The sequence below is a fragment of the Budorcas taxicolor genome, chromosome 9 (assembly GCF_023091745.1).
Source record: "Budorcas taxicolor isolate Tak-1 chromosome 9, Takin1.1, whole genome shotgun sequence".
NCBI classification, from domain to species: domain Eukaryota; kingdom Metazoa; phylum Chordata; class Mammalia; order Artiodactyla; family Bovidae; genus Budorcas; species Budorcas taxicolor.
This window is the reverse complement of record NC_068918.1, coordinates 4,731,576-4,745,672: the sequence shown is the minus strand read 5'-3', so window position 1 is coordinate 4,745,672 and position 14,097 is coordinate 4,731,576. Positions and strand designations below refer to the sequence as shown.

Here is a 14,097-nt window from a genome sequence, read left to right as displayed (position 1 = left end):
CCAGAAAAACACAGAAGTGCCTGAATATGCTATGATGGTCAGTATTTTAGGTACATCCTACAGTGAGTCGTTCTCGGCTGGGCAACACGGGCCCCCAACAGTTGTAGATCTAAGATGCTTTCTCCACACTCGCCTGCAGGGCGTGCTGTGCTACCAAGTACAACTTGGTTCACATCAGGGGCTCTCACTGCACTAAAGACCTACTTTTTTCTGGGAAAGTTTTCCAAGAAAGATGTAGGAAATATCACAGTCTGATGAACTGGGCCCAAAGGACGGTTTTCAGAAGGAGGAGGGCAGGGTCCCAAACGCCGTGGGTTCCTGGTAGAATTTCAGTCTAAATTTTCCTCCCCAAAGCTTCCCTTGTGGCTCAGCCGGTTAAGAATCTTCCTGCAATACGGAAGACCTGGGTTCGATCCCTGGGTTGGGAAGACCCCCTGGAGGAGGGAAAGGCTACCCACTCCAGTATTCTGGCCTGGAGAATTCCATGGACTATACAGTCCATGGGGTCGCAAAGAGTTGGACACAACTGAGCGACTTTCACTTCACTTGACCGAGGGAGCCACCCATCAGCCAGGCCGGCAGGATCCCTCGGAACCAGAAGCAGCAAGAAGAAGGTCTCTCCATGCATTTCTGGGAAAGACTAATGTGTCAGGTCAAGTCCAAACTCTGAGAGAGGGGCCAAACGAATCCACAAAACAGCATCAGCAGGGTTCCTTCTGAGTTAACGCCTAGAACAGACCATTTATCCAGGGCTGACTTTTACTCAATTGAGACAGTAAACACGCAGATCTAATGCAAACCGCCAGACACAGACAGACACTCGCTTCCGACTCCTCCTTTTACACGGAGCATTCGGTATTTGTGGACAAAGGAAGACGGACAGTATGAATGGCATCCATAAACACCATTCAGAGAGTTATATGCATTTAGACATGCTGTTCACTATGGTGACCTGCTTTACTCCAACACAGCAAAGGCAGAAATTCACAGAGCTGCAAATTCTGAAATAATACCACTGCCACTCAAGAAATAGGCATTGAACATGCCAACCCATGTGGTATTTGCTACAAACATGTCTTGGCTTGAAGTTATATGTACACATGTTTGTTTGCTAGATTTCTGTGTTTGTTTAATTTATAACAACAACAACTACTAAGAAGAATAGGAAGATACGGAAATAAAAAGCCTAAATTTACCTTCCAGTCTGTTATTTGTCAGAACATTTAGGGTAACTGATGTCCTGGGACTGAGAGGATTTTTCAAAAGAGAGTCCCAGCAAACTGGGATGAGTTGCTCACCCTATTTCTATGCCATTGATCAAATGTGTAATATTCTCCTCGGCTTACATGTAGAAAACCAGGTCCACCTGGATCTCGGCCATCTTCAGCTTGGTAAGAACCAGAAAGCACTCTGTCTGCTAACCACACTGCTTTCAGAGCTTGGCGTGTTCCAGCAGCAGAGGCCAGAGACTTCTTGCCAGAAGGGGTTCCTACAGCTAATGTTTAGTGAGCATGTTCTATGTGCTGGACACAGTTCTAAATGCTCTCCTTGAACTCCCTCACATAATCCTCACAAAGGTCTTATTATTTTTACGCATTTTACAAATAAGGAAACCAAGGCTCAGAGATGTTGATTCATTTCCTCAAGGTCACAGAGCTAGCACCTCTAAGCACTTCTTAGAGCATAGAGTGATCCTTCTAAAATCTTAAGTCAAATCATATCATGCCTCTCCTTAGAATTCTCCAGTGAATTTTCATTTCCCTCACAGTAAAATCCAAGGTGCATATCATAGCCAAGAAAATCCCGTACAGCCCCTCCTCCAGTCAACCTACTCGTACCTGACGCACCTCCTAATATTGTCCACACACTTTCTGGGCAAAGTGCTCTGCTAGTTTCCTCCCCCACTGGCCCTAACAAGTTCCTAAGCCATTCCCTCCATTGGCAGAGTCAACCCTATTGAGAACAGCAAACACAAGCTCTTTCTCTCTCTTTCACACATACATACACTTATTCTTTTATATATAGATATTTGTATGTTAATTTATTATTTGTCCACTACCCACCAGGATACAACATCAATGTGAGCAAGGACTCACCCTCTGTATCGAGGACACAGAGGTTTAACATGTTTGACAAAGGAATTCATCAATAACGAAGCCGGGACCAAAACCCAAGCAAGCTGACTCTGGAGCCTGAGCTCTTAACCTATGCTCTACCATCCCCTTCCTAGGGAAACCATCCCACATCAGGAGGGGAGCTTAGCCACGTAAATCCCAAGACATCCCAGGACCAACAATGTCAGCAGAACTTTCAAGAGAGCTCCATGAGCTGGCTTGAAGCCCCAGTTTCATTTCCACCTGGCACTCACCTTAATTAGAATGTTTAAAAAGGTTTTATAAGGCTTAAAATCAGAGAAGAGTGTAACAACACGAAACTTCACTTCCTGCTTTGGCTTATACAGGGGCTTGTCTGTTTGAATGAAGACAGTCATTCTCTTGGTCTCAAATGATAAGCGCGTACTATTTGAGAATAAAATCTCATCCTGGGCACGTCCAGTGACACGGAGCTCATACATCTCATCGGCACTGTTCAGAGGTAGCTAGGGGGAAAAAAAAAGACATCAGATGTACCAAGGTCTCATCGTTTTACCTCAAAAATGTTTTTAATTGTAAGTTAGAATTGAAGTTTTAAATATACAGTATTATCAAAAGTAATTGCAACGTTGAAAAATGTGCTACTCTTAGGCACCACAATTAAAAAATTTGTTTTCCCTCTTTCCACACCCTGGGGTTTCCTCTCTAGTTAAATCTCAAGGTTCCCAGACTGCAGGAGCCTCGCCCCACAGCCCTGTCAGCAGTCACCTTGTCACTTCCTATTCCAAGTACAAACTCTTCTGCACGCACAGTCACGGTGAGTCAGAACACCCTTCAGCATTCGCTTCCGAGCCTTGCCCTGTCTGAGGCAGCCCAAAGGCACATTTGCACAAGACTGGTTTTCTTGCCCTTCTTTCTCCAGGATCTCTTACCTGTGCCAAGATGCACTCTCTTGCCCAACCTTGTGCATCGTGTCATAGTCCTGGTAGGTCTGATGGCACCAATACTGTTACTGTGTCTGTCACTAGTGGAAATCCTACCTTCTAGCATTGACAGACCAGAAGCCACACTTGGCAACTTACACACGCCGTGTCGTTCCACCTCACAACAATCCTTCAGGGGGATGCTCTAACAAATGCCAGGTTACAAACCAGGAACCTGGGGGGCTTGGAAGAGTGAAAGAAATTGCTCCAGGTCACTAGCTGAGATTCAGACCCGGGATGAGCTATATACTCTAACGAGAGCCTTCATGTGGTGGTTTTAAAATATGTCCGCACTGCTATATTCAACACAGATACCCAAAAGGGACCTACTACTGTCCAGCACATGGAACTCTGCTCAATGTTATGGGGCAGCCTGGTTGGGAGGGGAGTTTGGGGGAGAAATCCATTCACGTATCCAACACGTGCATGTATGGCTGAGTCCCTTTCCTGTTCATCTGAAACTATCACAAGGTTGTTAATCAGCTATAGCCCAACACAAAATAAAAAGTTTTTTTAAACAAAACATGTCCAAATATTTTTTGACCCTTCTTGCAAAAGGGGAAGCCTAAATCTCCAGTGACCTGCCCCTCAGGAGTAGAATTGAGGCTGTGTCGTTAACCAGATACCTTCTGCCTGGTTCTCTTTTTCTCAGATCCGAGGCTCTGGGGGAAGTCAGCTGCCATGCGATGAGGACACTCAAGAGGCCTGTGAGAGGCCATATGGGGAGGGACAGAGGCCAACAGCCACAGCCCACCTGCCAGCCACGTGAACAGCAAACTTCCCGGGGACCCCCAGGCCCGGGGTCGCCTGCAGAGGTCAGCAGCTCGGACACAGGAAGCGCCGTCTCCTGAGACCCCACGTCAGACCTGCTCAGCTACACAGCCCCCAGCTTCCCGACCCACAGAAACTGTGCGAAGTAATGAAATTCTCTGACTGTTTTACACCAGCGTTTGGGGACCATAGGTTACACAGCAGTAGATAACTAATACACTTGACTTTTAGTTCATTTTCATATTCCTAAACCCGAGATTCTGAAATGACGTTCTGCCTCCTTTGGAAAAATAAGATTTGCCCACAGAGGGCTCTGAGGAAATTTTCCAGCAATAGCAGCCACCAAAAAGCCAGCAATACGGATAAGAATATGAAAGAAACATGATGAACCGCTAACACAACAGGGAGAAAAGTACTGATGTTTCCAATTTACTCAGAAAAGCATTTTAAAAATAAGATGAATTCATGGATGGAGAAATGAGTAGACAGATTAAATACGTGATAAAGCTAGTACAGTAAAACATTAACAGTAGATTCTAAGTGGTAGCTGTAAGACTGTTCACTATGAAACTCTTTCAGATTTTTTTGATATTTAATATTTTCATAATAAACTGTTAGGAGAAACAGTCATATCTCCTTCAAATGACCTCTAGTACTGATTTTTGCTTTCCTTTAACAAACATTCCCTGAGCACCTTCGAGCTTGGAATTCAACGTGAACCAAAGATGTACACCCTAGAGGGCTGAGAACCTAGCCTAGCACTTGCATCCTTCTATTCTATTCTCTCAAACGATGCTTCAGTCCTCAGATTCTTTTAAACGGAGTGTTCAATACTGTAAGCATGTACACAAGAGTACACGTGAAAGTCGCTCAGTCGTGTCCGACTCTTTGTGACCCCCTGGACTACACAGTCCATGAAATTCTCCAGGCCAGAATACTGGAGTGGGTAGCCTTTCCCTTCTCCAGGGGATCTTCCCAACCCAGGGATCGAACCCAGGTCTCCTGCACTGCAGGCGGATTCTTTACCAGCTGAGCCACAAGGGAAGGTAAGCAGGAAAATATATATGCCAGGAACCAGCGTATCGTTTGCTTGTATATACCACAGATTTATAAACAGCTCGTGCTTTAAAAATATGGGATTAGATGGGATGTCTCTCCATGATTTGGGTATCATTTTTAGTGGCACAGAGGCCCCAGAACAGACAGTAGATTAAAGTAGTATTAGTCGCTCAGTCGTGTCCAACTCTTGGCTACCTCATGGACTATAGCTCACCAGGCTTCTCTGTCCATGGAATTCTCCAGATAAGAATACTGGAATGGGTTGCCATTCCCTTCTCCAGGGCATCTTTCCAACCCAGGGATCGAACCCAGGTCTCTGCATTGCAGGCAGATTCTTTGCCATTTGAGCCACCAGGAAAGCCCCAGTAGATTAAAGACTTAAGCCAAATTAATGATGCAGAGGCCTGCAACCAAAGACTTATTAACCACAAAAAGTCAGTTAGAGAATTAGAAGCGACACAAAGGTGTCCAAGGACTCTTCCTGCCTCCTGCTCCATCCTCCTTCAGGGAGTTGATACGCAAGAGGGGACAGTGCTGACTCTCTGCTCCCTTCAGTTACCGTAATTCTCTTGTTCAACCTCCCCTGGTAGAACCCCCACCTCCTCACAGGTAAAATTTGGGCGGTTTAGGATCCTCAAAGTCTTGGGGACGATCCGAGGGCTGGAAAGTCAGAGGTAGCAATATGGACTTTCAGAGTGGACCCTGGATGTCCCCCTGAATCGGGGGCACCCCTGCACGGCTCAGGGTGTCACCATCACTCTGGGTGTCAGTACAGACCCGGGCCATCCACTGGTAACAGTGGAGGACATAGTGAGAAGGAGACTGGAGAAAATACTGGGGATGTTAAGCAATCCCCATGGAAGAGTCTCTCTGCACCAGACCCACAGTCAGTTGTAACCTGCTCCCGACGGTGGTGAGGATCAAAGGTAGCAAATCTCCCGAATCTCTGCTGGTAAACTGCCTCCCACCTTCTCCCACAATTACTGAAAAGAGTTCCCTGAACTGGTAATAAAGGGGTTCCTTATCTCGCATATAAGAACCAATTATTTACCTGCAGAGATTTTGGATCCTATGTGTTCAGCTGAAGTCGCAGGGCTGGGGAAAGATGTGGTTCCCAGAGACAGACACTGTCTGACAGCAGGACAAGAGGCCGGGGGTATTCAGTCCCCAGGACTTAGATCAACAAGATACCAACCAGCACCTGAGCTGAGCGCTGTTGATTCTCAGTTATGCTAAGAATGTTCTGGGTATCCATAAACACAAACCCTCCAGGTGGATGACAGCTCTCCACCCAGAGTACATGACAGAGGGTTGCTCGGGAAAGTCCCTAATGGACAATAAATCCCAAAGTGACAACAGATTCCTGATTCTAATCTGGCCCATCTAAAACCATCTCACCTTCTCTGAAAGATTAACTGTCTTAAGGAAACTGAGACAACACAAGAGTATTTAATACTACTTTATTTCACTAATAACTCCAGTTACCAAAAGTAATGGCAATTTCAAATAACTTTCTAGATAAAACTGAGAAACTTAAGATGATCGTTTCTATTTTAAAATATATTAGTAATTAAACATTAAAGGCATTCTAATTTTATTAGGAGGTTGGGATTAACATATACATACTATTATATGTAAGATGGGGCTTCCCGAGTGGCTCAGTTGGTATAGAAGCTTCCTGCAATGCAGGAGACCTGGGTTCGATCCCTGGGTTGGGAAGATGCCCTAGAGAAGGAAATGGCAACCCACTCCAGTATTCATGCATGGAGAATTCCATGGACAGAGGCTACAGGCCACAGTCCATGAGATCACAAAGATTCAGACACAACTGTACAACTTTCACTTTCATATGTAAGACAGATAATCCACAAGGGCCTACTGTATAACACAGGGAACTATACTCAATATTCTGTAATAATTTATATGGGAAAAGATCCAAAAGAGAATAGATATGTGTATATGCATACATGATTCACTTTGCTGTATACCTGAAACTAACACAACATTGTATCAACTACACTCCAATACAAAATTTTAAAAATTTTAAGCCTTTTAATTTTAAAAGCCACTCCCTCATTTTACATTTTATTTACAAAGAGAATAACAGAAACTTTTTCTAGCATATTTTATATAAAAAACAACCTTTATGTTAAGCATAGATGGCTTTTTTTATTTACTTCTTCCTGAAGGCTGACTTCACTATATCAGAAGCAGAAACAATGAGCCAGTCAGATATTAAAAACATACTTGTTTTAACACAGCCAAAATATTCATATTTTATAGCAAAAATTCATGAGGACCTTAAAAACTAATTTTAAATATTGTATTTGCAAACATCAGAATGCAAGTACTCTTTTAAAGATGGGTCTATTTTCATTGAAAACTCATAAAAATGCAGAACCTTCTATTTTTGCCAAGCATTATCAAATTTTCCCAGACACTTTATGACTAAGTCTTTAAAGTTCTGTTTTACTAAAAAAGGATCTGGTCCTAAGCATAAGCTCTAGTAAAGTTTTCAACACGTAACTGCTGTATCTATATACAACAGAAATAATGTTAAAGACAAATATGAGATACTGGGTTAAGTATTTCATACAGTTAAGACTTTTAAGAATAATAGTAGGGCTTCCCTGTGGTCTAGTGATTAAAAAACCACCTGCCAATGCAGGGGACATGGGTTCGATCCCTGGTCCAAAAAGATCCCCCATGCCTGTGTGCAACTAAGCCTCTGTGCCGCAGCTACTGAGCCTACGCGCTAGAGCCCGTGCTCCCCAACAGAGAAGCCACTGCAATGAGACGCCCGCGAACCCTGTCTAGAGAGCAGCCCTCGCTCGCTGCAACGAGAAAAACCCACGTGCAGCAACAAACACCCACTGTGGCCAAAAATAAATTTAATTTTTTTTTAACTTAAAGAATAACATGAGTGAAATGTGCAGCTAATGATAAATGGGATGAGTACAGTTTAGAGGAGGCTTACTGGAATCCCAGCCCAAGCGCTCGGGTCCCACCCACACGCCTGCTCCTTCCAGTCTCACCACCCTGCAGCCAGTGCAGCTGTGGACTTCTTTGAGGAAAGCGGTTACTGTGCTTCAAGCTGTTCTTCCTGAACTTAAATCTCACCCTCTTCCGCTATCAGACAATTAAGTCACACAGGATTTATTTTAATCTTCTCATTGTAATACTCTTTCAACAGAGTTAAGGACACAGACATGGGGAGCCAGCACCTAATGTCTGAAGTCGTATTAACGCAGTCTAATATCTTATTGTCATTAAGTTTGGGGTTTTTTTAACCCCACTCTGCCTACTTATGCCTACACTTCCCCTGCCCCTACTTTCTATTTTACAGCAGTATACTTCTTAGTAAGGTAAGTACAAACATAATAGGTAAGAAATATAATAGTTATGAGAGGAGTATGTCAAGGCTGTATACTGTCACACTGCTTATTTAACTTATACACAGAGTACATGGTGTGAAATGCCAAGCTGGAATCAAGATTGTCGGGAAAAATATTGGCAATCTCAGATACGCAGATGAAACCACTCTAATGGCAGAAAGCAAACAGAAAGTAAAGAGCCTCTTGATGAGGATGAAAGAATAGAGTGAAAAAGCTGGCTTAAAACTCAACATTCAAAAAACTAAGCTCATGGTCCCATCACTTCATGGCAAATAAAGGGGGAAAAATGGAAACAGTGGCAGATTTTCTTTTTAGGGGCTCCAAAATCACTGCAGCCATGATTTTAACAGTGACTGCAGCCATGAAATTAAAAGACATTCACTCCTTGGAAGAAAAGCTATGACAAATCTAGAAAGTACATTAAAAAGCAGAGACATCACACTGATGACAAAGGTCTGTATAGACAAAGCTATGGTTTTTCCTGTAGTCAAGTACAGATGACTTGTACAGAGAGTTGAACCATAAAAAAGGCTGAGCACTGAAGAACTGATGCTTTCAAACTGTGGTGCTGGAGATTCTAAGAGTCCCTGGAATTGCAAAGAGATCAAACCAGTCAATCCTAAAGGAAATCAACCTGAATAATTGAAAGGATTGATGCTGAAGCTGAAGCTCCAACACTTAGCCTACCTGATGCAAAGAGCCGACTCACTGGAAAAGACCCTGACTCTGGGAAAAATTAAAAGAGGAACGGGGTGTCAGAGGATGAGATGATTAAATACCAATACTGACTCAGTGGACATGAATTTAAGCAAACTCCAGAGACAGTGAAGGACAGGGAAGCCTGGCATGTTGCAGGCCATGGGGTGGCAAAGAGACAGATACAACTTAGAGACTGAACAAAACCAAGGACTTTTTATAATGGATTGTTGGTGCTCACCCAGCCGTGTCTGACTCTGCAACTCCATGAACTGTAGCCCACCAGACACCTCTGTCCACGGAATTTTCCAGGCAAGAATACTGAAGCAGGCTGCCATTTCCTGCTCCAGGGGGAAGAACTGTTTGGGAGCACTATATATTCTCCAAGAGTGTGAAAAGTGTAAAAGTGTTCGTCACTCAGTGATGCCCAACTCTTTGTGATCCCACTGACTGTAGTTCCCCTACCCCCAACAAGGCTCCTCTGTCCAAGGAATTCTCCAGACAAGAATACTGAAGTGGGTAGCCATTCCCTTCTCCAGGGGATCTTCCCGACCCAGGGACTGAACCACGGTCTCCTGCGTTGCAGGCAGATTCTTTATCGCCGACCCACCAGGGAAGCCCATTCCCTAAGAACTCCCCCTCAAAATGAATGTGGTTTCTGAATGTGCTTAATAAGCAAACTTCAAGAGGTAACAGGGAACCTGGCTTATTAGGAGATGCTGACCCTACATAAGCGTGTAATGTGTCAAGGTCAAAGTCATTACTCATCTAGTCCCAGAAAAGTACACCAAATTGTCCTCTTGGTGGATGCTGTGTTTAACTGTACATTAAATGTGTGAAGCTCCAAAAGAAAACAGTTATAAAGGAGAGACTTCCAAATTAAAGCTATGAGAAGTAGGACTAGTTAAGCAACATTGAATACCAGGTTTCTTTTTCTTTTAATATAAACTTATTTATTATAATTGGAGGTTAATTACTTTACAATATTGCCACACACCAACATGAATCCGCTAACTCCTCCCACTTCTACAGCAGATGCCACAGCATGTTTACATCTCATTTCACCTCCAAGGTAGCCTCTATGAAACAGACTACACTTTTATCCCCTTCTCCAGGGCTGGGACCACGGTGAGGTGAGCCAGGCACTTGCCTCAGGTGCAAAATTTAAGAGGGTGCCAAAAAACTCAATAATCCAGTAACTCAATAATAATAGCAAAAAACTCAATAATAAATAGCAAAAGCAATACAGAATTATGAAACAAAAAAAATCAAAATTTTAATCAAAGATAGGATCAGTATCAATTACTGATTTTTATTTGTTTGTTTGGCCTCAAGCAGCAATTCTGCTCAACGAGGCACTGCCCTTTTCCAGGACAAAGAAACTGGGAGGGAGCAACAATGACACGCCCAAGACTGCTGTGCTCATCAGGGCAGAAGCAGGACCAAACCCACCCAGGTCCCTGTGCAGAGAGTCCAGGCCAGTTCCCCTCAGGAAGTTCTCTATTTTACAAAAGGAAAATCTCCATTATGCATCTGAAGAGGCTAATAACCAATCTCCCTGGAGTAATATTATTCTTAAATAATCTGAAGGTGGAACTGAACTCAAGCCAAGCTCACAAGGCACGTAAATCAATATGAAAGTCAAAAAAATCGGAAATTCATTTCACTGACACGATGCAGAATTATGAAACCAAATTTTTAAAATAAATACTTACTGATGGAAGAATAAGTGTCTTGAAAGAGCCTAAAAAGGAAAACAGGGAAGAAAACAGTCATAATTTGAATATGATGATATAACATAAAACTCATGAAGACTCTCCTAATATTCTTTCAAATATACAGGGTATCATAAAGTTACTAAATCACAAATTTATTTAGCCAAGCCAAAACGACTTTATTAAAGCCCAGAACACAAGTGGGCGAACCTCTCCCCGAAAACCGGGTTCTGCTCCTCTTTTCCACGTTCGTTTCTGGTGTCAGTGTTGCTGCTGTTTCTCTCGCTGTTTTAAGGTTAAACATGTTTGAGGGACACTTCATACAGTGAACAGAAGGAAGCTGAGGTTCACTTCTAATGAACATTTCTCATATACTCATGACAGACAGAAAAAAGGAAGGCATTAGTCACATCAGGGGTGAGCTGGGACTCCTAACTGACCCACTAGTATTAAAACGATGCAGACTTTTTTCATGTAAGTTACTAAACAAAGACTGCTAATTTAACTCCTGCCAACTTCTCATCAAATCTATTTACTGCTAGGGAAAAACGTTCCAAGTTAAAAATAAAACAGTACTTATTCGAAGTTCCCATTTAAGTGACATGAATTTATAGGTGGTAACAGGCCCTCAGTTTCTTCATTCATTTAAGAAACACTTATTAAGGGTAACCCAGTAAATAAGACAGACACAGCCCCTCTTCTCCTGGAGGCCACGGGCATCTACCCCGTGGGAACAGACAGGCATAGCATACAGCAGGGGTCAGGCCGGTGGCTTCTGCGATCAGACCACTAGTCCTGTCCTTGACATGTTACCTAATTCTCTAGGTTCAATTTTTTTATCCACAGAGCTTCCCTGCTAGTCCAGTGGCTGAGTCGGCCTTGCAACACAGGGAATGCGGGATGAATCCCTGGTCGGGAGCTAAGGCGCCACATGCTGCAGGGAAAGCCATCATGCTGCAACTAGGACCCAATGGGGCCAAATTTTTAAAATAAATACTTTTTTAAAAAATCTTTGAAATCAAAGAGCTAAATAAATGGAGAGACGCTCAATGGTCATAAATAGAACAACTCAATTATCAAGACATCAGTTCTTCCCAACTTGATCTTTCAAGTCAACGCAATCCTAATCAAAATCCCAGCAAGTGATTTTATGGATTTCAACAAACTGATTCTAAAGTTTACATGGAAAAGCAAAAGACGCAGACTAGCTAACCGTACTGAAGAATAAAGGTGGAGGAATAATGCTGCCTGACTTCAAGACTTACTATAAAGCTACAGTATTCAAGACCATGTGATTCTAGCAAAAGGATAGGCAGATCAATGGGAGAGAATAGAGAGCCTAGAAATAGACTCCATAAGTACAGCCAACCAATTTTTTTTATTACTTGTTACTGAAGTATAGTTGCTCTACAATGCTGTGTTCGTTTCTGCTGGATGGCAAAGCAAACCAGTTAAACCTGCATATACATCTTCCCTTTTTTAGATTTCCTTCCCATTTAGGCCACCATAGAGCGCTGAGTCTAGAGAGGGCATCCCACTCCACTACTCTTGCCTGGAGAATCCCATGGACAGAGGAGTCTGGTGGGCTACATTCCATAGGGTGGCAAAGAGTCGGGCACAAGTGAATCGATTTAGCACGCACACACAGCACTGAGTAGCGCTTCCCGTGCTACACGGTAGGTTCTCATTAATTACTCTTCCACACACAGTAGTGCACGTGTCAGTCCCAATTTCCCAGTTCATACCATTCCCCCTCCCCTGAGTAACCATAAGTTTGTTCACTATATCTGTGACTCTATTTCTGCTTTGCAAATAAGCTCATCTGTACCATTTTTCTAGATTCCACCTATAGGCAGTTTTAGGAGACAATTGTTTTTCTCTTTCTGACTTCACTCTGTATGACCATCTCCAGGTCCATCCACGTCTCTGCAATGGCACCATTTCATTCCTTTTTACAGTCCAGCAATATTCTATTGCACATCTGTACCACATCTTTATCCATACCTCTGCTGATGGGCACTGAGGTTGCTTCCATGTCCTGGCTATTGTAAATAGTGCTGCAATGAACTTCAGGGTGCATATATCTTTCTGAACTACGGTTTTCTCTGGATATATGCTCAGGAGTGGGATTGCCTGGATCATATGGTAGCTCTATTTTTAGGTTTTTGAGGAACCTCCATACTGTTCTCCATAGTGGCGGTAACCAATTTCCATCCCCACCAACAGCGTAGGAGGGTTCCCCTTTCAGTACACCTTCTCTAGCACTTATTGTTTGTAGATTTTTGATGATGGCCATTCTGACTGGTGTAAAGTGACACCTCATCGTAATTTTGATTTGCATTTCTCTAATAATTAATGATGTTGAATATATTTTCATCTGTTTGTGGGCCATCTGAATGTCTTCTTTGGAATGTCTATTTAGATTTTCTGCCCATTTTTTGATTGGGTTGTTTGTTTTTTTTATATTGAGCTGCATGAGCTGTTTGTATATCTTAAAGATTAATCCCTTGTCAGTTGGTTTATTTTAAAACATTTTCTCCAATTCTGAGGGTTGTCTTTTCTTTAGTTTATTCTTTCCTGTGCTATGCAAAAGCTTTTAAATTTAATTAGGTCCCATTTGTTTATTTTTGCTTCTAATTTCATTATTCTAGGTAGTCAACTTATCTTTGTCAGAAAAAAAAAGATTTTAGGGCAGTAAAAATACTTTGTATGACATTATAATGACGAACAAATTGTCATTATACATTCAACAAAACCCACAGAATTTACAACACCAAGAGTGAATCTTAATGTAAACATGTAACTATGAAGTTTGGGAGATTATGAAATAACAACACAGGTTCATCCTTGGTAAGAAAAATAACGTACCATTCTTATGAGCAATATTGATAATAGGGAAAGCTAGGCATGCATGATGTAAGGAATAATATGGGAAATCTACAAAAATAATTTTTCATTTATGTGAATGTTCAGATTGAATATTATGATGATAATGGCCAGATAACTGGAACATTCAAATAAATACTGGAGTATAACCTACAGAATAAAATAAGAGTCTATGAATTTGTGCTGGTATATTATTTAAATGAGGGAGAAGAAAAAGTTACTCTTTTTTCTACTATTTTTAATTAATTTTATTGAAGGATAGTTGATTTACAATGTTAATTTCTCCTGCAGAGCAAAGAGATTCTGTTATACATACACATTCTGAAAAAGTTATTCTTTACCATAGAATTCCAATTAATAAATGTAGAAGGAATCACGGAATTAGAAAATTTCACAATTATGATAATAACTGATTAAGACAAATTACCAATCTTGTATGTATATGTGGAAGGACTAAGTCTCATGAGAAATAATAAACTATAGTTGTTTGAAGCTCCTA

At 42.1% G+C, this 14,097-nt stretch overlaps 1 protein-coding gene across 1 annotated transcript in view; it reads right to left on the bottom strand.

Moving 5' to 3' along the window:
- CD109 (CD109 molecule) overlaps nucleotides 1-14,097 on the bottom strand; it is a 137,265-nt gene that overhangs the window by 101,350 nt on the left and 21,818 nt on the right. The window contains exons 3-4 of the mRNA XM_052645780.1: nucleotides 10,713-10,741; nucleotides 2,369-2,599 (exon numbers count right to left, since the gene is read on the bottom strand). Of these exons, the coding sequence (XP_052501740.1) occupies nucleotides 2,369-2,599; nucleotides 10,713-10,741 (260 nt within the window). The remainder of the gene's footprint in view (nucleotides 1-2,368; nucleotides 2,600-10,712; nucleotides 10,742-14,097) is intronic.